Source organism: Chrysemys picta, chromosome 6 (assembly GCF_011386835.1).
Source record: "Chrysemys picta bellii isolate R12L10 chromosome 6, ASM1138683v2, whole genome shotgun sequence".
In the NCBI taxonomy this organism is placed as follows: Eukaryota; Metazoa; Chordata; order Testudines; family Emydidae; genus Chrysemys; species Chrysemys picta.
In genome coordinates this window covers 29,100,838-29,127,913 of record NC_088796.1, presented here as the reverse complement: position 1 = coordinate 29,127,913, position 27,076 = coordinate 29,100,838, and the positions used below count along the sequence as shown (strand labels likewise).

Below are 27,076 nucleotides of genomic sequence, written 5' to 3'. Positions count from 1 at the left end.
AAATGAGCACATGTGAAGCTAAGAAGGGGGTACATTGCTCACTCTAAAAGTTTGGGAACCAATAGTATTTGAAACAAAAGTAAGAAGTACTGGGCGAGGTGACTTCTAGCTCTAATCTTCCTCCATGCTTTTTTCTAATGTGGTTTACCATTGTTTTGATACATTGTGCATATTGCAGTTTCTCTGTGTTCTCTAAACTCACAAAAAAGGGTATTCCCCATAGTACCTTCACTACTTTCTTTTCTTTAAAAAAAACCATTGAGTAACAAATATTTATATTAAATCACACCTTTGAGAGTAACATGTAGAAACCAACATCAGAGCCAACAGGAAAATGTTAGAAAAGAGATATAGTAAGAAAAAAATCACAGTTATTTTGATTTAATGCAGAAGGGCTAACATGTGGCCTAATTAATGAAAATAGTATTATTGTACCTTGAAATAAATATTCTTCTATTCCTTCTCACCAGAAGGAAAGTCTGGTTTTCAAAACATTGCAAACATCTCAAACTCAATGGCAAACACCAACAGTCATTGGAGCCCAAGCATATAACTAACAGTTTCTATGTATTAAACACTTGAAACACTTGAGTATGGTAACTGAGTTGATTATGCAAAGCAGCTGTTACAATTACACATCCCTTAAATAAAAATGTTATACAAAACAATATGAAGAACTTTTTTTTCCAAATTCTCTTTAACTCTCCTCATTGTTCATGTTACCTTCTGAAAAAAGTGAAAGAAAAAATGCCCTGTATCTATTTTCTCCTTTTTCTAACTGAAACTTGTTACCTTCCCACCCTCTTGAAAATAACATCATTGCTTTGGTCTATGCCCATATTTCTGCACCAATAAGTTTAACGAGTGCACCATGGAACAGGTATTTTTTGTTAACTGTTACTGGACAGCACAGATGTTTATGGTGCCTATACAAATAAGGAAGATTTAAAAAACAATTTATTACACATTTTTGAGGGGAGAAAAGAGAGTGCTATTACAATAGTGATCATTGCATAAATTAATCCTCCTTCCCAATGTATGAAATGGTAGGAGCTGCAGTGGTACCAGAGACAGTTGCATTCTCCTGCTACAGAGCAGAGTGGCTATTAGACTATAGTAGCATTTTTAAATTATTTTACAACCAGCAGTTCACGTGAAGTCACATTACAAAGTATGGCGATCCATATGTATTTAAGGTATTTATTCAAAATATTGATTGCATTATACATGGGTTTTATCTCTTCTGTTCTGTAGAGTATCTTACAAGAGAACTATATATATACACACACACAGAATTAAAAAAATAAAAGCTAGAATAGGCATAGTGGAACTCCCAGGGTTAATCTTAGAACTCCAAATTGTCCTTTATGAACACAGATACAACAAAAGTTAGGAGGCCTTGGCTACCTGAAGCAATAGAAATAGGAAATGTTTTTGAATTTCCTTTATTTCTACCTCTGGCCTAAATATCAATCACTTGAAAGTTTTTTTAAAAAGGAACTTTGCAAATAGAATGTTTTGAAATAGATATTTTGCAGGAATGAGACCAATTCAACCTTCCATTCAGTGATAATGGGAAGTAAGGGCCACTTGTAAAGTCCCCTGTATTTTGATAGGAGGAATGAAGAAGTTATTCTGGAACACTTGCTGTGCATGCTCAGGCATCTAAACATGTTTGTATTTTCTCTTCATTGGCCTCACTCTGGACAGTTCTGCTTGAAGACCCCTGCCTCCCAAATGTTGAGTGCCGTCATCTCTCACAGAGATCTTAATAGTAAAACTAAGTGGCACTAGCTTAATTTTATACTATTGATAGAACTTTCACCCCAAATATGTCTATGTCAGAGGTAGACAAGGTGTCTATGTTACGCCTATGAATACAGAATTAGAACATTGTTCTATAATGAACACCATGGACTCCCACCACAGTAGGTACTTGTATGACCCTCACCACTGTAGTATCCAAGTGCCATGGTAGAGGTAAAGTAGAGATGACTGGCTCCACGAAAACTGCCTGTCTTCCTGCTCTGATCCCATAGTAGCCCCTCTTGCAGCCAGCTGTGGGAGCTACTGACACATACAGGGCAGCAGGCTCAAGTTTCTCTTTGCTCCCAAAGCCCTTAGTTCCATGAAAACACATCAGGCCTAGCTTCCCAGAGCCGCCCTTTGACCTATGTATGGCCTATGCCACCATCCTCAGAGCTGCATGTACTTTTCTGCTTAGTAGGAAGGTTTTACTGATATAAGTGAGAGAAAAAATAGAGAGTAAAAAAACCAAGAAGATTAAAAAATAAATACTCAGAGAACCAACAAAAGCCAAGGAAAAGTATGTAGGTATCCATCCAATAATTCATTAGAAAGCAACAAAGAGAGAATGGGAACTACTAGCTTAAAGTAGGAGAAAGAGCCCATTTTGTTCCCTAGAACACTGCAATATGTAAACTCTAATTCCAATTCTAGGAATATTTTTTCCATTTTATAAAAATATTTCAGCTCCACAGAAGATGCAGAACGAAGACATTTACATTTCATATATTTGCTAGCTGCCAAAAGTATTTGTATGAAGGTTTGCCAGTTGAAAGCCTAGTAGATAATGTCAGGATGTTCTAATGAAGGAATAGGACATTTGTTCCCATGGTGACAGATGGATGTGAAATTCAAGTTAATATTACTGCAGCAGAAAGCAGACACAGCTGAGCTTTATTAATGTCATGAAGAACACATAGGAAAAAAATCAAATGTTCATTTTAAAAAATTTTGGTCTAAGCTAACAATTCCCCTTTATGTTTACCTCTTTTCCCTAAACAATGGTTCTGGAGAGAATTCTTTTTTCCTTTTCAGGAGCTGGTCTGGGATCAGTGTTTGGAACAAATATCAAATACGATGTGCACCTTTCGGGAGACCTGGCACAGTAGATGATCACTTAAGCGCACATTGTGGTACAAGGCATGTCTCTTCTCTTGTTGGCCATTTAAGAAATACACTATATAGGAGATGGCTGCCTATGTCATCAGGAATCTCCATGTAGTATGCTTCATAAATCTGGTATAACGTACACCTAAGTGAGAGGGTTGTTCTGGCATTAAGCTAATCGGGGATAAAGGTTTGCAGAATGTTTTATATTATAGAATATGCTGAGAATGAAAAGCATTATAAGGACCCCAAATTAAAAAAAAATATATCAAACCCATTTCTTTGTCAAATGTTGATATCCAGTCAAACTTGCTTTCAGTTATAATTCAAGTCTACATTTGGAAGAATGTTGATTATTAAAATATTTGCAATCACAGAGGGCTGCCTTTTAAATCTCTTATCAATCAGTACAACATCAGGGCGAAATGTTCTCTTCATACTCTTTGCAAATGGCAAAGTCCATACAGTATGACTAAGCAAGTTTGATCATGGTGCATTTTTACATTCAACTTCTCCCAGTATCCACTCAATTCCATTTAACAGTCCACTTAAAGTAGCAGCCACAGTGTCTTGTACCTGTAAAACCAACAATGGCAGATGTTAATGTGGTATATGGATATACATATTGGGTGTATAGATACTAGATTAACATTCCATATTTGTTCTTAAAAATACAGGTATTATCAAATCTGCCTGTTTTGTCACTGGCTTCCGGGTTCCTTAAACAGAACATGTTTCTTAGAGTAAATTAGGGGAAAGGAAACAGTGCTGTTCAGAGGATGAATAAAGAGAGCCATTAGGAAAGCTGTACATTATTGATTTCCTATAGAGTTCTCTCTTAATCCTCCCTCTGCTGTTTTGTGACATCTTCCTTCCTTCACAGTATCAGTTGGAATCACAGGTTATTTGAAATTCCTTTTTATAACTCTTGGGGGAACAAAGTTTCAAACTTTAGAATTTCACACAGATTATGAATTCTATAATTTCTAGTATATTTCCATTCAATTTATGTAATCTTCTAAATAACAGTGGTATGTTTTAAAAACACACAAAGCTTTCCAACAATATCCTTATGAAGGCAAAGGAAAATATTTTATCTAAAATCTGTATTTAGGCTTTACTGCCTGGCAATTCTCCTTTAACTACAGTGTGCCACTAACATTTAAATTAAAGTCACTTCAAACACTACTGCTCACTCACAAGACAATATAAAGAGGATGAGTAAAAAGAAAACAAATATTTTAAGAAGTGAAGATACCATCCATGGTTGCTTTAGCAGATTTAATTGCAGTTGATGTGCCATGTAAACACAAGGGATTCTTTTAATGCCAACTTCAGAGGTGCAGGACAAAATCAGTACAGGTCTGTTTGGAGGCCCAAGAGTTGGATCTATCATTGCCAAAATACGAGCAAATTCATCTTGACGGTCATGTTCTAGAAAACAGTTTGAAATATGAGTATTAGACTATATACAAACCCCACTATATATAATCAAACTCATCTTTATTACATTTTCTTTTATCTTGGTTCTTAGGAGGATACACATAATTGTTATTACTGGAGTACCTTCCAAGCGATAATAACCAAAGTCACAATAGGCCATTTTCCTAACTTCCACAGAGGCAGTTGGGGCAGTGAGTTGCCCCTCCTTCCTCTTCCTTCCACCTCTCCCTTCCTGATCTGACTTTTTCCTCCTTTTAAAAGGCAATGATTATGAAGACAATCTAGCATGGATGAAGGCTGAAGAAACAAAAAGTAAACACACCTTCAGTATTAAAAGATATTCAGGACATGTTTCTTCATTATAGTTCTACATCTTCTGTAAATAAAATTAGATGCTAGAAACAATCCTAAATGTAAATAAATGCTCTAGTTTAAATACTCCCAACTGAAACACATTTTAAAAATCAAGAGGTAACCTGTTTGTTTCAACTTCCCGTTAATGGACCGTTAAAAACACACACAACTGTTTAAGACTAGGTCAAAGAAGGAAAGTTATACCGTCATTACATGAAAATAAGCAAGGAAAGAACTTTAGATGATAGCAGAACTCTGTTTCAGTGCAGTGCCAGACGTATGATAAACTAATGAGATATTTCAGTGCATACATTAAGAGAAACTGTAGAGACTACCAACCATTTGATAATGGGCAGTCTCCTTAAAGAGAAGAAACAACCTGAATGAACTCTGGAATAAAATGAAAACTATCATGCTCAAAGCCATCTAAGCACACATTCTGAAAAGTCAGAGTTGGACCACACCATGGTTAATGGAGAAGGTGTTTGAGCTAATGAAAAAAATGACAGAATGAAAGAGTGGATTGGAAACTGAAGAACACTGGAGAGAATACAAGGAACTGAGCACACAGATTCAAAGGCATACTAAACAAAAGTGAATACATCAGGGCAAAATGTGAGGAATTTGAGAATTATAAAGAGACTAATAATATAAAAAGGTATATTCACAGTGGTCAGATTTCTTACCAAAAAGTTTTCCCCATGACCGAGTATTATAAAAGATCATGATGGCACAGTTCTTACTGAAGGTGATTCAGATTACAGTGCCAACCTATATGTCTCATCAGAGCCACTTACAATGCAGGATGACAGAAAAGAGTACGGAGCCAGAGGCATCAGTCTTCCGAGAAGAAATGGTGCATGTTATTAGGAAAATGAAGTTTGGAAAAGAAGCAGTGGTAAATAATGTACCAGCAGAATTACTAAAAGCAATTGGTGACCGTGGTATTGCTCTCATGCGGAAAATTTGCAATGACGCATGGATGATTTGAAATTGGTGGGAAGACTGGACGAAAGGAATATTTCTGCTTTTACAAAGAAAGGGGATATAACAGAGTGCAGTAACCATCAAACCATCTCCCCGATATCACACACAATTAAAGTATTGCTCTGCGTAATTCAGGATTGCATGAAGCAATTGACAGAAGCAGAAGTAGCACCACAACAAGCTGGTTTCAGAGCGGGGCGAGGCACATGTACTCAAATTGCAAATATTAGTCATATAATGAAAAATGTAGGGAGTATAATCTTCCAATACGTTTTGTACAGTACTCCAAAGCATTTCACTGAACTCGCTGCAAGTCTCTACTGTTCACAACAGACCATGGTGTGAACAGCAGCGGGCAACAGCGATTGGTTTTCCATTGGGGAGAGTCCGAGACATGAGTGTATTCTGTCCCCAGGTCTTTTCAACGTATATGCAGAATTTATCATGAGACAAGCCCTGGAAGATTTTGATAAGGTGGAAGGAACTGGGACTTCTATTGATGGACACTTCTTAACCAACCTCAGATATGCTGATGATATGATGCTCTTTGGTGAAACCAATCGATGCAATGCAATAAATGTTGGAGTCTGTGAAAACAGTTAGTGAGGAACATGGACTATTCCTGAATGTGGCAAAAATGAAATTCATGTACGTTGACATGATCAATAACAACAGGATGCAAGCAAACATCATGATCAGCAGTGAAGCTGTAGAGGCAATAGTTGAATTTAATTATCTGGGATCATACATATTCAACCAAGGAGGCTGTTCCAAAGAAATCTGAAGACTACTAGGGATGGCTTGCTCAGCAAGGCCTCCCTCATGAAACTGTGGAAAAACCATGGTATCTCAACATGTATTACTGTTAGATTGCTCAAAAGCTTAATTTTTTCCATAGCAACTTATAGATGTGAATCCTGGAAAACTAATACAGCTGACAAGAAGAAAAAAGAAGAGATGTGGTGCTGGCAAAGACTCTTGCATATCTCCTGGACGGAGAAGACAATGCATGCTTATGTTAGAAATATTATTGGAGAGAAGTGGATTCTGCTCTCGGAAATCAACAGGTGCAAACTTATATACTTTGGTCACATTTGGCATAGAGATGGAAATATCCTTGAGAAAGTTATCATGGAAGGAATGGTGGTGGGTCACCATAGTAGATGATGACCAGTGAGCAGAAGGACAGATCGTGTGTGGCAGATCACAGGGAAGTCAGCTGCTGTGTGCGCAAAGTTAGTGATGGATCACAAAGGCTTCCAAAAAATTCTGCTATGATGTCACTAGTATTCAGACATGAATAAGAGGGCTTTACTTAGCCTTTAACAAAACTAAATCTTTCCATTTGACATTTTTAAATTCCCATCTCATTTGCTCTGATCTTTAGCTCAGATTATTAAGAATTCATACCAAACACTTATTTACACAAAAGGAATTACTGAGCACACCTTGCTTTTATATTGTAGCAAAACTGCATATAACCTGCTTAGTAGTGTCCTTGTAAAATTAAATTCCTCAAGTTATATAGCAGATTCAGTAGTCAATCATTAGTAAGAATTGTCCTGAAACCACACTAACTTCATTTGGACTCATAATTCTTACTTACATTGATTAGTATCTTTCTTTGCACTTCTGAAGGTGAACAATAAGATCAGAATTTGGCCTTCAAAGTATAAATGTATTCTCATGTATTAGCAGCATCTCAACCATCCGCAAAATATGAGTCAACATAGTTAAAATAAACATTCCTTACTTTTATGAGCTTCCGCATTAGCAACATAGATGAATCCATCAACTACTTCGCACACCTGTTTAACTTGAGCAATTACATTGTAGTGTACTGCCTGTTGATTCCCACCTATGCTGTTTTCTTGGTAAAACATCTTATTGACTGTAACAGTTTGCTCTGTTCTTGCTCTCTTCCTTTCCATGCTGAAAAATATGAGAACATCCCAAACATTTAACAAAATTATCCAGACTAATTTGGAAGGAGAATGGCAAAGGGGAAGGTACTCCACAAAGACGGGAGAGGGGAATGGCCAAAACATGCAGAACAGTTTCATCCCTGAAACAACTTTTTATAATTTGCATGCATAGTTAACCAGTTTTGCAAGATCCATACTAACATGCACCAATGGGTAGGTTCATGCTTATAAATTTCAAAAATAAAGTTAGAGACACAAAAAGGAAAGGCACTGCTCTTTATACATTACACACACACATACTCATGCTGATCAAAGATTCTTTGGGCCAGATTTAAAAAACTAGGCCTACCTTCTGCCACACAATTTGTGAGTGGCATTGCCAATTGAGGTAATTTACAAGAGATGTTCATCCACCTGATTTACAGAAACAATCAAGTACTGTGATATCCAAATTATATTAGTGGTTGAGACCAGGGAAAAAGCTGAAATAACTGAGAATATCCAGCTTTTTTTTTTTTTTCCTCCAGAGAACAAGCCTTACCTGGTAGTTGAATACAATGTCAAAATATTGAAATTTCGATGGTTATTAAATTTAAAACTGACTCCTGATCCAATCCCTACAAGAGGAACAAAATGAATTTAGGATATAAAAATATTCAGTTGCTAAAGACAGCTAAAGCCAAAGGCTGAAAAATCCATAGGGATCATAAATTGGGCACATTTAATCAAGTGTGTCTCTATATTACAAGAAAATATATTCATTGCATCAGAATGTGACTTTAGACACACACTAAATTGATCACACTGAGATGCTGGTAATTTAATTCAGTATTGCTATAAAAGATTGGATGGCACTTGGAATTATTTCAAGTACCTAAATAAGTTATTTAAAATTTGTACTGCAGAAGCACTTAGACCCCCAATCAGGATCAAGCGCTACTGCGCTTCCTGTTCTTAAATCACACATTAAGTTCTATCCAAAATGTCTTACACCTAATTTAAAAGATAATGCAACAAGTGTGACATATGACAGCAGGAAAACAGCACTAAAAATGTATATTTGCATATGCCACCTGTGAGCACAACTTCATTATTCCAATTCAGTAATGAATAAATAAATATCAGTGGCTCCCAATCAAATAATTTTTTAGATTTTTTACTCTGGTTTAGAGTGAGGGGAAACTGCAGATGTTTAGAACTATATTTTATGTAAAATCCCGTTGATTAATCATTTAACAACTTCCTACATTTTCCTAGGTCACTGTTCTTTTTAATAAAGGCATTTTATTACCAATCTCATATATAACTTAGATTTAAGTAGGAAATGGGGTCCTTCATCCACTTTTCCTTTTTTTGTACCTACACACTTTTTTTGTATAAAGTGCAGGCAATCAAGCAAAAGTAATTTTTAAAAAAGGACATAGTATTAATGTCAGCTAAAGAAAACTGGGCTTAAGACTAATGCATGATCAACAGCATATCTGACTTTAAGTTCTGGACCAAAACCCCAGGGTGAACTCTTGAGAGACAGACGGACAGACACCCAGACACCCACCACACACCACTGATTTCAATGCGCGTTTTCCCACTGACTTCAAGGTAGAAAGATTTCACCCCAAATGCTTATTGTTCTACAATGGCATTTTATTCCTCTAATCAGCCACAGAGAGGGAAAAAATCCAGTTTTAGTATAGATTCATAGATCCTAAGTCCAAAAGGGGTCTTTGCAATCATCTAGTCTGATCTCCTGTATAACACAGTCTATAAAACTAATATTTGTTTTAAAGGGAGGTATAAAAAGCACCTTTTCTCTTGTAGAACATGTTTTTAAAGAAACAACTGACTATTACCATGGATTTGTCTTTGAGGTAAGCCAGCTACAGGCAAAATTTCTGGGCAAGTCATCATTCTTCGCACCAAAGATTCATCCAATTCTTCTAAACCTGGTCCAAAAAGGGCAAAGCGAGGTTCTGCTTGCGTGACCAGTGATTGTACAAGGAAGGTAGTCACAGCTCCATATGTGGGACGGCTTGATTTCAAATGTCTACTCGGAGGACAGCTCTTTTTGTATCTGGGTAAAATAGATATAATTAGAAATTAAACACAAAATACAGAGGAGATATTAATTACTGTCAACCAAATTAGGTCCCAAATGTATTTTACTTGTGACTTGTAGGTTGCTGATTCATATCAATGAGGGACAGAGTTGTTAACTGATGGTTGTTATGTAGCCTATGTAAATAAATTAGAAGTCTTGGTCCAATGAGAAATGTTTTTTGTGGTTAAGGCACTGGATTGGTACTCAGGAGAGCAGGGGGATGCAAGAGCCAGAGCATGGGGAGCACCAGAAGAGTAGGTGGGTGGACAGCTGCAGAGGCAGGGAATGGGGGAAAGTACATAGATCATAGAATATCAAGGTTGGAAGGGACCTCAGGAGGTCATCTAGTCCAACCCCCTGCTCAAAGCAGGACCAATCCCCAACTAAATCATCCCAGCCAGGGCTTTGTCAAGCCTGACCTTAAAAACCTCTAAGGAAAGAGATTCCACCACCTCCCTAGGTAACCCATTCCAGTTCTTCACCACCCTCCTAGTGAAAAAGTTTTTCCTAATATCCAACCTAAACCTCCCCCACTGCAACTTGAGACCATTACTCCTTGTTCTGTCATCTGCCACCACTGAGAACAGTCTAGATCCATCCTCTTTGGAACCCCCTTTCAGGTAGTTGAAAGCAGCTATCAAATCCCCCCTCATTCTTCTCTTCTGCAGACTAAACAATCCCAGTTCCCTCAGCCTCTCCTCATAAATCATGTGCTCCAGCCCCCTAATCATTTTTGTTGTGCTCCGCTGGACTCTTTCCAATTTTTCCACATCCTTCTCGTAGTGTGGGGCCCAAAACTGGACACAGTACTCCAGATGAGGCCTCACCAATGTCGAATAGAGGGGAACGATCACATCCCTCAATCTGCTGGCAATGCCCCTACTTATACAGCCCAAAATGCTGTTAGCCTTCTTGGAAACAAGGGCACGCTGTTGACTCATATCCAGCTTCTCATTCACTGTAACCCCTAGGTCCTTTTCTGCAGAACTGCTTCCTAGCCATTCGGTCCCTAGTCTGTAACAGTGCATGGGATTCTTCCATCCTAAGTGCAGGATTCTGCACTTGTCCTTGTTGAACCTCATCAGGTTTCTTTTGGCCCAATCCTCTAATTTGTCTAGGTCCCTCTGTATCCTATCCCTACCCTCCAGCGTATCTACCACTCCTCCCAGTTTAGTGTCATCTGCAAATTTGCTGAGAGTGCAGTCCACGCCATCCTCCAGATCATTAATGAAGATATTGAACAAAACTGGCCCAGGACAGACCCTTGGGGCACTCTGCTTGATACCGGCTGCCAGCTAGACATGGAGCCGTTGATCACTACCCATTGAGCCCGACGATCTAGCCAGCTTTCTATCCACTTTATAGTCCATTCATCCATCCCATACTTCTTTAACTTGGTGGCAAGAATACTGTGGGAGACGGTATCAAAAGCTTTGCTAAAGTCAAGGAATAACACATCCACTGCTTTCCCCTCATCCACAGACCCACAGACGGATAGCTCAATGGCTAGAGCATTTGCCTGCTAAACCCAGGGTTGTGAGCTCAATCCTTGAGGGGGCCACTTAGGGATCTGGGGCAAAATCAGTACTTGGTTCTGCTAGTGAAGCCAGGGGGCTGGACTTGATGACCTTTCAGGGTCCCTTCTAGCTCTATGAGATAAATAAATATACCTATCTCCTCATAGAAAGCAATTAGGTTAGTCAGGTATAACTTGCCCTTGGTGGATCCATGCTGACTGTTCCTGATCACTTTCCACTCCTCTAAGTGCTTCAGAATTGATTCCTTGAGGACCTGCTCCATGATTTTTCCAGGGACTGAGGTGAGGCTGACTGGCCTGTAGTTCCCCAGATCCTCCTTCCTCCCTTTTTTAAAGATGGGCACTACATTATCCTTTTTCCAGTCATCCGGGACCTCCCCCGATCGCCATGAGTTTTCAAAGATAATGGCCAATGGCTCTGCAATCACAATGTCCAGCGGGAGGAGGGCAGAAGCAGGGAGTTGAACAAGAGTAGAGTGAGAGAGAGGCAGGAGCCGGGAGATGGATAAAAGAAAGGGGAACAAGAACAGGCTAGGAGTATACGGATATAAGGGTCTGTGCCCTCTTGAACACAGAACCTAGAATTGAACCCTGGAATCCTGAGCATCTACATTCCTCTGTTGTCAGCAAATAATTGTGAAAGCACAGCACTAGCAAAGCATGTGTCTCATTCCTCTCTAGTGGCTGATCCACATATTGGAGAACACCAACTATTGCCAATATTGTTCCACGTAACAGATTTTTTCCCCATTTTTTTTAAATTAGGAAGCTGCATCCAAAAAAAAGCTACGTTAAAAGAACATTATAGTTCAAAAGTCAAGATGCAAAAGTTAGGAAATGCCAAAATTAAGGTTGCCTGGACAACCATAATTCAGTCCCTTTGTGCATATGTATGCTTATTACATGAAATACTATTTTTTTCCAAAGGACCTCTGGTTTATTTGATGAGTTCTTGACTTTGCAACATTAATATTCTTTTAATGTAGTTGACTGAATGTATAGATAGATTTTTCATGCAATTTACTGTACCTGAGTCTTTCAGATAAGACCTTAAAAACCAAAATCCCAATTGCTCTACATAGTACTTTTGGTAAGAGTAGGCGTTCGCTTGTCTTCTGGACAAAAATGTTTTCACCTCCTCCCCACCACACTTTTTTGTGTAGCATGCTGTGGCTGGCTCTCTAACTCCTATTCTGAGGTGGCTGCATTTCTGTGGCATTGTATATGTATCATTTGCAAAATGCTTTGAAATCCTTTGGAATTAAATAGGAATGTACTAATATTGCAAACAGAAAGAACTAAGAGAATTGTTACATAATTAGAAACTTCCTTTCAAGGAACCAGAAATGCATTTTATCCGCAAAACCACTTCAAAAGTAATACTTTCCTATAATTAGACTGGCAGAGTTGTGGTTTTAAAATCTGGATTTGGGGTGAGTTATACTGCTTTATACACATTGGAGAAACGTAAAATACTTACATTGTCATGTAGTCGTACAATGCATTATCATTTAGCTCAGAAAATGATTTATTAAAGATTTCCACATCTGGAAGTGATTTCCAGTCAACAGAAGACCAAGAAGGGAGATCCCGCAAGAGAAAATATCGCCATAACAATGGATCCCGTGCAGTTAAACTCCAGTAGTGATTTGTGCTTCCCAAATGGCACAGGTCTTGGGGTGAGAGAAATGACATAATGTATAACTGCACATCAATCTGAAAACATTAAAAAAGAGCAGTTTCAATGACCGAGGACCTCACTAATGCAAATAGAAGAGATTAGGAGGGAAAAATAAGAGCAAAAGTAATATTACTTCACATGCAAAAGTATAAACATGAAACAGATCACTACATTATTAAGTCAAAAATATGCTTGACTTCCTGCATAACACAGGCCATAGATTATCCGCAATTCCTGCATCTAGTCCAATAATTTGTGGCTGAATAAGAGCATAGTTTTTAGAAAGATGTCCAATCTGGATTTAGACTCCAAATGATTGATCATCCTCATTGTTAAAAAATGTACACTTTATCTCCAAGTTGAATTTTGATGATTTCAGCTTCCAGCCACTGAATCTTATTATGCCTCTATCTGCTAGAATCAGCTTTTCTCAAATTTGGCCACCGTGGCTGCATGCGGCCACCAGGGGGTTTCCCTGTGGCCACGACAGCCTCTTGTCTCCCTCCAACCCTGTTGCTCTTGGATACGCCACCCTGCACCATCTCTGGAGACAGGTGGGGAACAAGGCTGAAGGAGCAAGTTGAGTTCTCTACCGGGGGGGGAGGGGGGAAGAGTGGCTTAGTTGGGCTCATGCTTTAGATGGGGTGGGGACTTAGGGTATGTCTACACTACGGGATTAATCCGAATTTATATAATTCGAATTTGGGAAACAGATTGTATAAAGTCGAATGTATGCGGCCACACTAAGCACATTAATTCGGCGGTGTGCGTCCATGTTCCGGGACTAGCGTCGATTTCTGGAGCATTGCACTGTGGGTAGCTATCCCATAGCTATCCCATAGTTCCCGCAGTCTCCCCGCCCATTGGAATTCTGGGTTGAGATCCAAGTGCCTGATGGGACAAAAAACATTGTCGCAGGTGGTTCTGGGTACAGCCTCACCCCTCCCTCCCTCCCTGCATGAAAGCAACGGACGGCAGACAACCATTTCGCGCCTTTTTTCCTGGGTGAACACTGCAGACTCCATACCACGGCAAGCATGGAGCCCACTCAGCTCAAGACAGCAGTCATGAACATTGTAAACACCTCGTGCGTTCTCGTGGAGTTTATGCTGAGCCAGGACCAGAAAAACGAGGCGAGGAGGTAGCGGCGGCGGCAGCGCAGCGACAAGCGTGATGAGGACATGGACACGGACACAGAATTCTGTCAAACCACGGGCCCCGGTGCTTTGGAGATCATGTTGTTAATGGGGCAGGTTCTATCCATGGAACGCCGATTCTGGGCAAGGGAAACAAGCACAGACTGGTGGGACCGCATAGTGTTGCAGGTGTGGGATGATTCCCAGTGGCTGCGGAACTTTCGCATGCGTAAGGGCACTTTCATGGAACTTTGTGACTTGCTGTCCCCTGCCCTGAAACGCCAGAATACCAAGATGAGGGCAGCCCTCACAGTTGAGAAGCAAGTGGCGATAGCCCTGTGGAAGCTTGCAACGCCAGACACTTTACCAGTCAGTTGGGAATCAATTTGGAGTGGGCAAATCTACTGTGGGGGCTGCTGTGATGCAAGTAGCCAAAGCAATCACTCAGGTGCTGCTACGAAAGGTAGTGACTCTGGGAAATGTGCAGGCCATAGTGGATGGCTTTGCTGCAATGGGATTCCCTAACTGTGGTGGGGCGATAGATGGAACCCATATCCCTATCTTGGCACCGGAGCACCAGGGTACCCAGTACATAAACCGCAAGGGGTACTTTTCAATGGTCCTGCAAGCACTTGTGGATCACAAGGGACGTTTCACCAACATCAACGTGGGCTGGCCGGGAAGGGTTCATGACGCTCGCATCTTCAGGAACACTACTCTGTTTAAAGGGCTGCAGCAAGGGATTTACTTTCCGGACCAGAAAATAACCATTGGGGATGTTGAAATGCCAGTAGTTATTCTTGGGGACCCAGCCTACCCCTTAATGCCATGGCTCATGAAGCCATACACAGGCAGCGGGACAGGAGTCAGGACCTGTTCAACTACAGGCTGAGCAAGTGCAGAATGGTGGTAGAATGTGCATTTGGCCGTTTAAAAGGTCACTGGCGATCGTTACTGACTCGCTCAGACCTCAGCCAAACCAATCTCCCCATTGTTATTTCTGCTTGCTGTGTGCTCCACAATCTCCGTGAAAGTAAGGGGGAGACCTTTATGGCGGGGTGGGAGGCTGAGGCAAATCGCCTGGCTGCTGATTACGCGCAGCCAGACACCAGGGCGATTAGAAGAGCACACCAGGAAGCGCTGTGCATCAGAGAAGCTTTGAAAACCAGTTTCATGACTGGCCAGGCTACAGTGTGAAATATCTGTTTGTTTCTCCTTCATGAAAACCCGCCCCCTTTATTGACTCATTCTCTGTAAGGAACCCACTCTCCCCCTTCCCCCAGCTTGCTTTCAAACCAAATAAAGTCACTATCGTTTAAAAATCATTTATTCTTTATTAATAGATTATAAAAAGAGGGAGGGAACCCGGGTGGGGTTTGGGAGGAGGATCAGCGGGAAGGAAAAGGCCACTAAAAAAAGGTTAAAAAAATGACAGCCTTTTGCTTGGGCTATCCACTGGGGTGGAATGGGAAGGTTTACGGAGCCTCCCCCCCGCGTTCTTACACGTCTGGGTGAGGAGGCTATGGAACATGGTGATGGGGGAGGGGGGTTATACAGGGGCTGTAGCAGCACTCTGTTATCCTGCTGCCGTTCCTGAAGCTTCACTAGACGCCGGAGCATGTCTGTTTGCTCACGCAGCAGCCCCAGCGTTGCATCCTGCCTCCTCTGATCTTCCTGCCGCCACCTCTCATCTCGAGCGTCTCTCCTCTCCTCACATTGGTCCCTCCTGTCCTCACGTTCACTGGCTTCTTTCCTATACTTTGAAACCGTGTCCTTCCACTCATCCAGATGAGCTCTGTCACTGCGGGTGGATTCCATGATTTCTGCGAACATCTTGTGTCGCGTCTTCTTTTTCCGACGCCTTATCTGTGATAGCCTTCAGGACGGAGGAGGGAGGCTTGAAGAATTTGCAGCTGCTGGAGGGAGAGAATTTTTTAAAAAGATACATTTTGCAGAACAATGCTTATACTCTTTCACGGTGACCAACACTATTCACATTACATAGCACATGTGATTTCTGTGCAAGGTCGCATTTTGCCTCTTAATATTGAGTGCCTGTGGCTTTGCTGCTAGAGATCACAGACGCAGGTCCGGGCAACAGAATTCGGCTTGCACGCGGCCATGGTAAGCCATTGTCTTTCGGCTTCTGCGCCCTCCTTTCCCACATACCAAGTAAAGCCCGTTGAGTGCTGCGGTTTTTCTGTTAACATTCAGCAGCAGAAAACAAACTAACCCCCCGCCCCATCCAATTCTCTGGATGATCGCTTTACCCCTCCCCCCACCGCGTGGCTGGTATCAGGGAAGATCCCTGCTAGCCAAACGCGAAAAGCTCTGGGCCAATTTCCCCTCCCCCCCCCCCCCCCCCCCCCCGCGCTTGGCTAACTGCAGGGAAGGATTTCTTTTCAGCCACAGGCAAACAGCCCAGTAGGAACTGCCACCTCTGTCCCCTTAATTAAATTCCCGTATTCCAACCAGGTTACCATGAGCGATATCACTCTCCTGAGGATTACACAGCAAGATAAAGAACGGATGTTGCTTGAATGCCAGCAAACACCAGGACCATACGCTGCCAGGCTTTGTCATGCAATGATACCAGATTACTTGCTGCAAGCATGGCGCGGTCAAGTGTCCTACCATGGAGGACGGAATAAGGCTGCACTGCCAGAAACCTTGTGGTACCTCCAGGAGAGCTTCATGGAGATGTCCCTGGAGGATTTCCGCTCCATCCCCAGACATGTTAACAGACTTTTCCAGTAGCTGAACTGGCCGCGAATGCATCCCAAATCCTCAGGGCAAAGTAATCATTAAAAAACGCTTGCTTTTAAAACAAGTTTTATATTTTAAAAGGTAAACTCACCTGAGGTCCCTTCCATGGGGTCATGGTCTTGCATACTGGCTTGGGAGGGTACTTCAGTCAGGCTGAGAAAAAGATCCTGGCTGTTGGGGAGAACGGAGTGCTGGGTGCTCTCTGCAAGCTCGTCCTCCTCCTCCTCCTCCTCTTCCCCGTCCGCAGAATCCTCAGGTGTAGATGATGAGATTATCCCCGCCTCAGAATCCATGGTCAGAGGTGGGGTAGTGGTGGCGGCCCCCCCTAGAACTGCGTGCAGCTTGTCGTAGAAGCGGCATGTCCGCGGTTCTGACCCGGAGCGACCGTTTGCCTCCTTTGTTTTTTGATAGACTTGTCTGAGCCCCTTGACTTTCACGCGGCACTGATCTGAGTCCCTATTGTGGCCTCTCTCCATCATGCCCTTGGAGATTTTTTCAAAAGTTTTTGCATTTCGTCTTTTTGAACGAAGTTCTGCTAGCACTGAATCCTCTCCCCATATAGCGATCAGATCCAGTACCTCCCGTACGGTCCATGCTGGTGCTCTTTTTTGATTATCGGCCTGCATGGTTACCTGTGCTGATGAGCTATCTGTGGTCACCTGTGCTCTCCACGCTGGGCAAACAGGAAATGAAATTCAAATGTTCGCGGGGCTCTTCCTGTCTACCTGACCAGTGCATCCGAGTTCAGATTGCTGTCCAGAGCGGTCACAATGGTGCACTGTGGGATAGCTCCCGGAGGCCAATACCATCGAATTGCGGCCACACTAACCCTAATTCGAAATGATAAAATCGATTTTGGCGCTACTCTGCTAGTCGGGGTGGAGTACAGAAATCGATTTAAAGAGACCTTTATTTCGAATTAAATGACTTCGTTGTGTGGACGGGTGCAGGGTTAATTCGATATAACGCTGCTAAATCCGAATTAAAGTCGTAGTGTAGACCAGGCCTTAGGGAGCCTGTCTGCAGACCCCCTGTTGCAGCCATGGGGCTTCAGGTGCCAACACCCGGCTCTAGACGCAGGATTTCAGGCACTGACCCCCAGCTCTGGCCACGCGGCCCTGGCCTTCAGTCACAGGTCTTCAGGCTCCAACCTCTGGCTGCGCAGCTGCAGACTCCGATCCCCGGCTCTCGCCACATGGCACCAACCTCCAACCCCAGCGGCAGCCGCAGGCCTCAGGCGCAGATCCCTGGCAGCACACTCTGACTCCCAGCCGTAGTCGCTAACCCTGGGCTCCAGTGGTTGCCGGCTCTGGGTGCAGGCCCTGGGTTCAGATCCCCGGCCTTGGGCTCCGGCGGTTTGCTGGCTCTGGATGTTGACCCCTAGCCCTGGCCGCATGGCAGCAGGTATGGACCCCAAGCGCCAACCCCAGCGGTGGCTGGAGGCTCCAGGGACCAACCCCGGCCACGCGCTCTTACCCCCAGCCCTGGTTGCTGACCCCAGCCACTGCGTCTGGATGTCAACCCTGGGCTCCGGCGGGTGCAGGCCACGGGCGCCGATCCCCAGCCTTGATCACGCGGCAGCGGGCACCAACCCCGGGCTCTGGCAGGTGCTGGCCCTAGATGCTGATGCCAACCCCTTGCCCCAGTCGTGTGGCAGCGGGCGTGGACCTCAAATGCTGAGCCTGGGTGCCGACCCCTGGCCCCAGTCTCGCGGCAGCAGGTGCTGGCTCCGGTGCTGATCCCCCGATCCTCAGCCCTGACCGCACAGCAGCGGCCGCCAACCCTCACCCCCAAGCACGCATTGGCGGGCCCCCTCCCATCCATCGCCTCTGACCTCCGCAGCCTCCCCCAGCCCCGCATCCATCCTCCCTGCCCCCCCCCCTTAATTTGCCAGGACTTGCTGTGAAAAGTGATATTAACAAACATACAAATATCACTTTTCACAGCATTATATTTATTACTGAGTCCGCAAAAAAGCCATACATAAATTACAGTGAGTTGGACATGTATATGTGCATATTTATTTGTTTTTCCTAAAGTTAATTAAGTGTTTTAGGAAAAAGTGTGAGTGGGGCCACCAGTAAGAGTTGGTGGCCACACTGTGAGGCCACCAAAAAATGTGTTGTGAGAACCCCTGTGAAAAAGAGCCTTTGAGTATCAGACATGAACCCCCAGGTGGTAATTTCTGAGGGTATGCCAGAATAATATGATCATGCCTTTGATTTATGGGAGCACCCAAGTGCTGCCAACAGGATGGGAACCGGATGGCTGGAGTGATAAAGAGAGACGAGGAGGGGTGGGTGGGTTACAGACGAAAGGGAGGCAGATGGCTGGTCTGGGCGGAGGGGTAGCAGGAACCGGGTAACTCACTCACTGGCAGCGTCTGCAGGGCGCAAAGCTCTTCGCCGGCCTCCTCGATGCCGCTGCTCGACCGCTCTGTGGCCGCGGCCGCCACCTGCCCGCCGCGTTGACTCGGCCCCCGGGCCCACCTGTCCCGGAGGAGGCGGAGGCTGCTGCGCAGGGCGGACTCCAGGCGGCCCCAGTGCCCGGCGTTGCCCGCTGCCATTGCCTCGCCCACCGGCTGCGGCCGAGAGAGCCCCCGCGGCGCTGCTCGCTCTCGGCAGGCGCTCGCTGCCAGGCCCTGGAGGCTCGGAGATCCCGGCCTCCAGCTCGCTGGCTGACTGTCCGGCCGGCAGGGAGCGGGCGTGGCGAGGGGAGCGCTACCGGGTCACCGAAAACCCACGCCTCGCCCCAGCCGCCTCTCAGCTGCGGTGCCGGGCTGCTCCGCACGGCGCTCCCGGTAGAGGCCACCCCGGTGCCGGGGGCCCCACGCACCCCTGGCGTTCAGGGCAGGAGGAAACCCCGGCCTCCCGCGGTAGCACGGCAGCCAGCCCTGGGCTCAGCCCAGCCGGTGCAGCGTGTCTGGATCCATCCCTGGCGGGAGCCCTGCACCCACGGAACGATAATCGGACCCCAGCCGCAGCTCAGCTGCATGCATCCCTGGTGCAACGGTGAGAGCTGCTGCGCTGTTAACTAGGCTTAAGAATTGGAGCAGCTGGACGAGGCAGCCCTACAGGAGGAAAGGCTGGAACTGAGCTCAGGGCTTCTTTAGAAACAACCTCAAACCTGCTTCCCAGCACTGGAGAGGGCTTTTACCTGCGATCTGTACCAGGAGAGGGAGGATATATAGATTTTAACCATAGTACCTAAAGCTATAATAGACTCTCACTTTCACCTCTGATGTGGTAGTGAGTCATAGTTATAGATATGACAAAATCCCCCATAAACAAACAGTATTTCTCTGCTATCGTAGTTATCCATGACTGTAGAGCATCTGTGTTATCCTCAGCACTTTATACAACCAGCAGTTTTATAACTACTGAACCATTCAGTACCAGAAGTGAGCGTGTGTATGTACACATCCACCCTCTTCAAAATTTAATACTGAGAAGGCAGGCAGTTTGCCTGACTGGAGATTGTAAGTTGTTTGTAACCGAATTAATAGTAATTCTCCCCCATTGCTTTCAGAATTGTAGGGGTAAAATTTCCAAGAGCACAAGAAAAACAGTTACCCTACTGAGCTTTTAGTAGTGTTTTATCTCAGTTTAATGTTGACCTTTCTACTTGTGTTCTTCATATACTGCAACTTTCTTGTAAAGAATGGATAACAGCAACTGGTTAATTAAGCTAGCTATGGAATGTCTTGAAGTAGTCCAAGATTAGTTTTGCATTTGCCGTATTCCAGTCTTGTCCTTTTAAGAGTCCCTCACACACAGCTACATATTTCATTAACATATTTTCTCCTACTTCTCGGAAATCCAGCACTGCACTATGTAAGCTACAATACAGTTCAGTATTAGATTCAGAATCCATTTCATGGGTTCCAGGCTTTTCTTCTCCACAGTGCTTCAGTCCCCAGTAACACATTTCTCCAATATACATCATGGCCAGAACATGGGTATCACTAAATATACCTGCAAAAACAGTTTAGAATTCAAGACTCCAGGTGACATGACACCTATTCCCCCCCCTCTTATTTTAACAAATTAATAATCATTAACGTAGTGCTTTTCAATAGCTCTCAAGAATTTTACAAAAGGCAGTAAATATAATTATCCTCATTTTACAAAAGAATACAAGAAAGTACAGAGAAGTGAAGCAACTTGCACAAGGTCACCCAGTGGGCCAGTGGCAAAGCAGCAAAAAAAGACTCCAAGTCTAAGTCCTAATTCATTACTTTGTCCACTCTGTCTTCCAGTAGAAGCGGGGTTTTAATACTGACTTTGCCATGTACAATTTTCTGACAAATATCAGTGTTTATTGCAATGGTTTATAAAAATACAGAATGTCACTACAGAGGCAAAGGATTTTTTTAAAATACTGTAGGTAAACACAACTTTTCTGCACTTCCTCAGCAGCACCGTATTTAAAAAGCAGCTCCCCAGTAGTATTAGTAGCTTTAGTATTTGGACAGTGCCATACTGAAGATACCCAAGGCGTTTTACAAAGAAAAAACATTACTAAAGAAGTGAAGATAAAAAAAAAAATGTCCTATTAATTTTTCTTACTTTATAAAAAGTGAATTATATACTTATGACAAGGCTAGATTGAAAGCCCCAGTGATTGTCTTAATCCCAGCTCCAAAACACTTCCTATTTGAATTTGTTTAATTCATTTAACCAGCGGGTGCTTCAATTTTCATGATTTATATAAATGTACAGTGCCACCTCAAAAGAATTTGTTGAATAGTGACCCCCCCCCGTTGTCTTTTTTAAACATTTGACTAAAATGTTATATACAGGTGGGTTGGGGGGTGAAGCTAAACTCAGTTTTTTTAAAGTACTTTAAGATCCTCAGATGAAAAGCATTAATAGCAATAGTGATATATATAGCCATAGAACAGGTACAGCACAGGCAGTGACAGTAAAAATGTCCCAACTCTACCTAATGTGACTCAACCTAGTTCTGGAAGTACTATCTCTAACACTGTGAACACAGTTAATCGACCAGGTCCATTTAATCCTAGGCATGACTGCAGAGACTGCCAGCAAGGTACCACTTAATACCACGTATAGTGGGTTTTGTGCTGTTGACACTTGCCTACTGAGAACTGGACAGATCATACAACACCGAACTGTCTTCAGATGCTAATAACTTTTGGGCACTGATGATCTGGACCTGAATTTGAACCAACAACCTAGATGTCAAAGGCTTTGTATCCCATAACTAGATCATTCAGCTGTCCATTTTCCTGAGATGAATTTATAGTTCAGCTAATTGTCTTATTTTCTCTCTTCCCTTCCCCCATATCCACAATTCAGAACAGGAAAAGAGGACAATTTATTGGGTCCACAAGTCTTGCCTGTTTCTATAATTTATTGTTCTTAAAAGGGGACAGAATTCGAATGTGAGTGAAGTTCAAATTATGTGGTAGAGGATCTTACAAAGGAGAGGGAACAGAAGAAGAACAATTTACCTTCACTGAGCAGTCTAGCTGTGTCTGTATCCTGAAATGAGACATCATTTAGCTGAGTAGGGTATCTAAACCTTAGCATCTTCAGTAAGTAATGGATTCCATCATTAAGACACTGAATGTAAATTACACAGAAAATAGAGAAGTGTTAGAACAGCAAACAACAAATTAGATCAACTGCAATGTAATCAATTCTAGTCAGAATTATTTTAAATTAAAATATTTCCCAAGTACTTACGTGAAGGAAAAACAATAAGATGAATATAATTTTGAAGGCAAAAGTCATTTTTTAATTTACAGAGAGTCACAAATCCATGAAATTAACTTTTTTCATCTTCCTGTGTTCAGGTATGCAACATAAGCCATATTAGATTGCTATATTTATGGTTTTAGTTAAGACTACTTTAAAATTGCTATTTTAAGGAGATTATGTTTAAATTTAATTTGAGCTGAATTTTTAATGTACTAATTGGTAACATAACAGAAGTATTTTCAAGTAACTTTTCAAATGGCTGCTGAACAGATAAAATAATTTAACTTTTAAAATAGACAGTGTTGAAGGGCAAAATTTTCAAAAGCGCCTAAGTGATTTAGGAGCCTAAATCCTATTTTCAAGTGCGATATACGCATTTATGTCCTTAAGTTTCAAAAAATCAACAGGATTTGGTATCCTAAGGGTCTGTCTACATGGGAAAGTTATACCATTATAAATTAAAGTTTAAATTTCAACAATAGTTATTACATTTAAGAGCGCCTTTTTTATATTAAAAAAAAAAGCAAGAAAAAATCTTTGGAAGGGATTCAAGAAAACTGAAAAAGAATATCCACCAGGGGGTTTATATCAGTATAACTATATCTGTTTAACTATAGCAGCATAGCTGGTCAAATTTTCCCATGTAGACAAGTCCTAAGTCACTTAGGTGCTTCTGAAAATTTTACTCCAAGTTTCCAACTGTGATCCAAACTGAGCCAGTCCAAATGACTGGAAAAGAAAACTGTGGATAGATTAAAAAAATCTAATGTATTTCGTGGCTGTTGTGATTTTGTCAACAACTCCAATCTAACTCAAAGCAAACAGCTTGTCTGAGGATCAGAGTTATCCCATGATCATCAGCTTGTTAGAATTACAACAAATTTTAAAATGTCTGCTTGTGAAGAAAAGGGGCTTTACCTTTTTAAACAAGTCAGTGTTTTCTGTTAGCCAGCATCCTCTCTCTTTTATAGTGTGACAATACATGTAGAGTAGAGCTCCTCGTCTCCAGGACAGACATTCCAACAACTCTGTACCAAGAACACCAATTAGCTGAAATAAAATTCAAAAGCTGAACCAAAACTGTTGTTTTAGCCCCAGGAAATCAAAGAAATACATGAGAACTGTGACGGGCACAGAGTTTATTGTTTTTAGGTTAAGCAGCCAAAAGGTCTCTTGAAACTAAGTGAGTTCTGGATCAGACTACAACTAGCAAGAACCACCACTGTGAGAGTCTAGTGAGCTGCTTCTAAAAATGGTCTGTGGACCATCATTCAAGAATCAGTGCTTATAGACAGATAAGATTGAGAACCTTTTAAAGAGACCTCAGAATATTTTGTGGTTTACCCATCAAAATTAAAAATAAGCGTCATTCTCTATTAAAACCCCCAACCATTTGAAATAAGGTCATTTGCCATAATTCAGTACTCACATCTTGATGCATGTTGCTTTCTTTAACTAGAACCTCTGGTTCTGAAAGAATACTGATAAGTTCTTTAACTCTCTGTAAGGAAGAATCTTCTGGAAAATCTTCATCTACAAGTTGGTTCTCCTCAAAATATGTGATGTCCAAGACTATCTATAAAAAGGGAAAACACATAAGGCATAAAAACATACTATAAACAAAACATTGAACAAATTCATTAAAAATTATATTTAGTAAAATATGAGCTTGTTAATATTATGATTTTAAAGTTAATTATTTTGTAATAACATTTAATTTAGAAAAACTCACTCTAGAGTTCACAAATCACAAAGTTAAAATTCTTACAATAATTTCAGTCTACATAATAGACACAAGACACAATGTTGTCCTCCTCTAACACTGGTGCAACTCCCATTAATTCTGGCTTGTCTCGGATCCAGAGCATAAGGTGACCTGAATTTTCTGAAAATGCTTGCAACCACCACAAAATACACTACAAAAACAACAAGGAGTCTGGTGGCACCTTAAAGGCTAACAGATTTATTTGGGCATAAGCTTTTGTGGGTAAAAACCTCACTTCTTCGGATACACTACAGGTATCGAAGAACATTGAGGAATCTTTTCATGCTATGCCACTTTTTCTTTAATTTTAATTATAAACTTGACTGTTTCTTAAAGCAGGTTTCATTTAAAAACCGTACCTGTGTATAAAGCTGCAAAAGATTTGAAGGATTTACAGTTTCTTTATCTTCTTTACAAAGATCTTTCAGCTTCTCCAGAGAAATGGCACCCTTCACTAAAAAAGCATCTGTAAGAGGATGGGCAGAAAAGACCTTAGAAAGACAGAAAAATGTCTGGCAATAACCTACAATCAGCCTCGGTGTCTTTCAACAGCCCGACTTGCCTGACTTTATCATTACACGTTTGCATCCATCATAACAATATCTGCAGTGACAGAAACACTGGCTCAGTAACAGGGAAAACCTACCCTCTAAAACGTTTAGTTTTAATTCTCTCAAACAGCCGAGTAGTAAAATACTGAAACAAGCCAGAGGCGCGTTTCCTTGACAGCCCACTGCTTGTGGACCAACGTCTGAACCCCCTATTTTTTACGTTCACAGTCTGGTGCTTTACGAAAAGGCTACACACTAGAAGTCTAGTTCTATTTGAAAGCGGCTCTCTTCGGCCTAGAGGGGCCCCTGGCGCAGTGCCAGGCAGAGGCTCGGTGGGAACAAGTCCCCGTGAGGAACCCGGCACAGAGCTCTTGCTAGGCTGCCCCATGGCACGGAACTGCCGTCTCCGCAGGGCTCGGCTGTACATGGGGCAGGAGGCCAGAGACCGAGCGCCTTCACGCCAGCTGCCTCCAGCGGGCAGAGCCGGCGGCGCTGGGGTAACCCCCGCTCACCCTCTCCGCCCGCTCCTCTCAGCCGTTCCAGCCTCCGCCCCAGCCCCGGCAGCCGCTGGCGCAGCGAAACCACCACCCCAGCCATAGCAGCAACCACTACAACCGCCGCCCGGATCACGTGACTCAACCTGCCTTCTCACCTGACCTCAACGCCGACCCGCCGCCAAAATCACGTGACGCGCGGAGGGGGTCCCAGCGGGTGGACACGCATGCGCTGTCATGGGAGTGACGGGACCAGCCAACTAGGTGCGGGAGAGGAGGGAAACAGTCTCTGCGCATGCGCCATAGGGAGAGTGTATGTCATGGCGTCACTTTCAGTCTTCCCCCTTTGCGAGTCTCTTTGGTCGCTCTCTGGGCAGGGCGCCACATCCTGTGTGAGCGGGGGTTAACCCCTTGTTCTCCATCCCGCCGCTACCCTTCTTACCCACGGCAGGACTGATCCCTCTCGTTCCTTAGTCCCCCCCTTAGCAGCTGGGGTGGGGTCAAGTCGTTGCTAGGTGTATTCCACGTTCACCCCCAGAAGGGGCTGGCCCTAGGAGGTAGGGTTAAGGGTTGGGCCAGGGGTGGGTGTGAGTGGCAGAGCCATACCCTGCTTGGTAGAATTGTCTCGTTTCTCTGGGGTCAAAGGCAAAATGTTTCATAGTAAAACAGAAGTTGTCACCATTAGGCTTCAGAGTTAACACGTGAGTCCAAAGGAGGCAGCTCATGTCTCAGAGATGGCACAGCAGCTGGGTCACGTTTGGAAAGTTTTTATTCACCAGAGGAGATAGAATGTAAACAAACAAAAATCCCTCAGAAAGTAACAGGGATGCTGAGAAGGTGGGTGAATATCTTCCACTGACTCTTACAATCCATACTTAAATACTGCTCTCCTTCCCACTATGCAGCTTCAAGGCCTTTGAGGAACATCTCCACTAGAATCAGTTAATTGTTTATAAATCAGGATGCAGTTCAGACCTGGTGTAAAATGGTTCTTGGCATTAAAATAATCGTAAGCAACATTGACTTAAATTGAAGGCAGAATGACTAAAAGTAAGAATTTTTCAGATTTTAAACTGAGCATTGCCCCAATTCCAACCGCTTCACTGCTGATTCCAAGGGATAACATTTTAATATTGGGGCCCACTTGATAAAACTGAAAATTAGATAAAAATAAATCTACATGTATACTTGTTTTGGATACATGCTGCTGCTTTTCCATGTCTTGGTTCCTATCCAGCCTAAAATACACCTGCAGGTGATGACCCTCAGAAGCTCTGCAGAGGTTGCCTCCAACAACAAGCTGCTAGCACACCATAGATTGTTACCATCATGTTTCATTGGTATAACAACTGTATTTCTAAAAAAACCCCAACAACAACGAGGAGTCCTTGTGGCACCTTAGAGACTAACAAATTTATTTGGGCATAAGCTTTCATGGGCTAAAACCCATTTCATCAGATGCATAGAGTGAAAAATACAATAAGCAGAATATATATTACAGCACGTGAAAAGATGGGAGTTGCATACCAAGCCGGGGAGAGGGGCAGGGCTAACGAGCCAATTCAATCAAAGTGGAAGTGGCCTATTCTCAACAGCTGACAAGAAGGGGTGAATATCAACAGTGGGGAAATTACTTTTTGTAGTGACCTAGCCACTCCCGGTCTTTATTCAGGCCTAATTTGATGGTGTCCAGTTTGCAA

General features: G+C 42.8%; 2 protein-coding genes across 5 annotated transcripts; both read right to left on the bottom strand.

The window, feature by feature from the left end:
• Nucleotides 1–1,186: 1,186 nt before the first annotated feature.
• Nucleotides 1,187–19,552, bottom strand: FBXO4 (F-box protein 4). 3 transcript variants are annotated; one of them, XM_065598883.1, is made up of 8 exons: nucleotides 19,215–19,356; nucleotides 14,023–14,214; nucleotides 12,738–12,973; nucleotides 9,473–9,693; nucleotides 8,164–8,239; nucleotides 7,451–7,629; nucleotides 4,172–4,347; nucleotides 1,187–3,489 (listed from the first exon to the last, which is right to left on the bottom strand). In XM_065598883.1, exons 2-8 carry the CDS (start codon nucleotides 14,119–14,121, stop codon nucleotides 3,400–3,402), a joined length of 1,077 nt encoding a protein of 358 aa, XP_065454955.1. In that variant the 5' UTR covers nucleotides 14,122–14,214; nucleotides 19,215–19,356; the 3' UTR covers nucleotides 1,187–3,399. The 3 variants fall into 3 exon arrangements, with proteins under 3 accessions (XP_065454955.1, XP_005282268.1, XP_023961409.1); XM_005282211.4 differs by lacking the exon at nucleotides 14,023–14,214 and having other exon boundaries at nucleotides 19,215–19,552; XM_024105641.3 differs by lacking the exon at nucleotides 14,023–14,214 and having other exon boundaries at nucleotides 19,211–19,351.
• An 865-nt stretch (nucleotides 19,553–20,417) lies between these two features.
• RIMOC1 (RAB7A interacting MON1-CCZ1 complex subunit 1) lies at nucleotides 20,418–25,688 on the bottom strand. 2 transcript variants are annotated; one of them, XM_042857508.1, is made up of 6 exons: nucleotides 25,535–25,688; nucleotides 24,691–24,797; nucleotides 23,996–24,142; nucleotides 23,485–23,616; nucleotides 22,317–22,428; nucleotides 20,418–20,814 (listed from the first exon to the last, which is right to left on the bottom strand). In XM_042857508.1, exons 1-6 carry the CDS (start codon nucleotides 25,671–25,673, stop codon nucleotides 20,528–20,530), a joined length of 924 nt encoding a protein of 307 aa, XP_042713442.1. In that variant the 5' UTR covers nucleotides 25,674–25,688; the 3' UTR covers nucleotides 20,418–20,527. The 2 variants fall into 2 exon arrangements, with proteins under 2 accessions (XP_042713442.1, XP_005282267.1); XM_005282210.4 differs by lacking the exon at nucleotides 25,535–25,688 and adding an exon at nucleotides 25,395–25,528.
• Nucleotides 25,689–27,076: the final 1,388 nt, after the last annotated feature.

Coding starts and splice junctions, on each gene's coding strand:
- FBXO4 (XM_005282211.4), bottom strand. CDS start 19,406: ATGGCAGCGGGCAACGCCGGGCACTGGGGCCGCCTGGAGTCCGCCCTG. Junction 8,240..9,472: donor ACCTCAAAGACAAATCCATG/GTAATAGTCAGT, acceptor TTCCTCTTGTAG/GGATTGGATCAGGAGTCAGT. Junction 3,490..4,171: donor TGCTAAAGCAACCATGGATG/GTATCTTCACTT, acceptor TTGGTTTTACAG/GTACAAGACACTGTGGCTGC.
- RIMOC1 (XM_042857508.1), bottom strand. CDS start 25,673: ATGCGCAGAGACTGTTTCCCTCCTCTCCCGCACCTAGTTGGCTGGTCC. Junction 24,143..24,690: donor TTTTGCAGCTTTATACACAG/GTACGGTTTTTA, acceptor CCCTTTTTATAG/ATAGTCTTGGACATCACATA. Junction 20,815..22,316: donor AGCTAGACTGCTCAGTGAAG/GTAAATTGTTCT, acceptor CTGTTTTTGCAG/GTATATTTAGTGATACCCAT.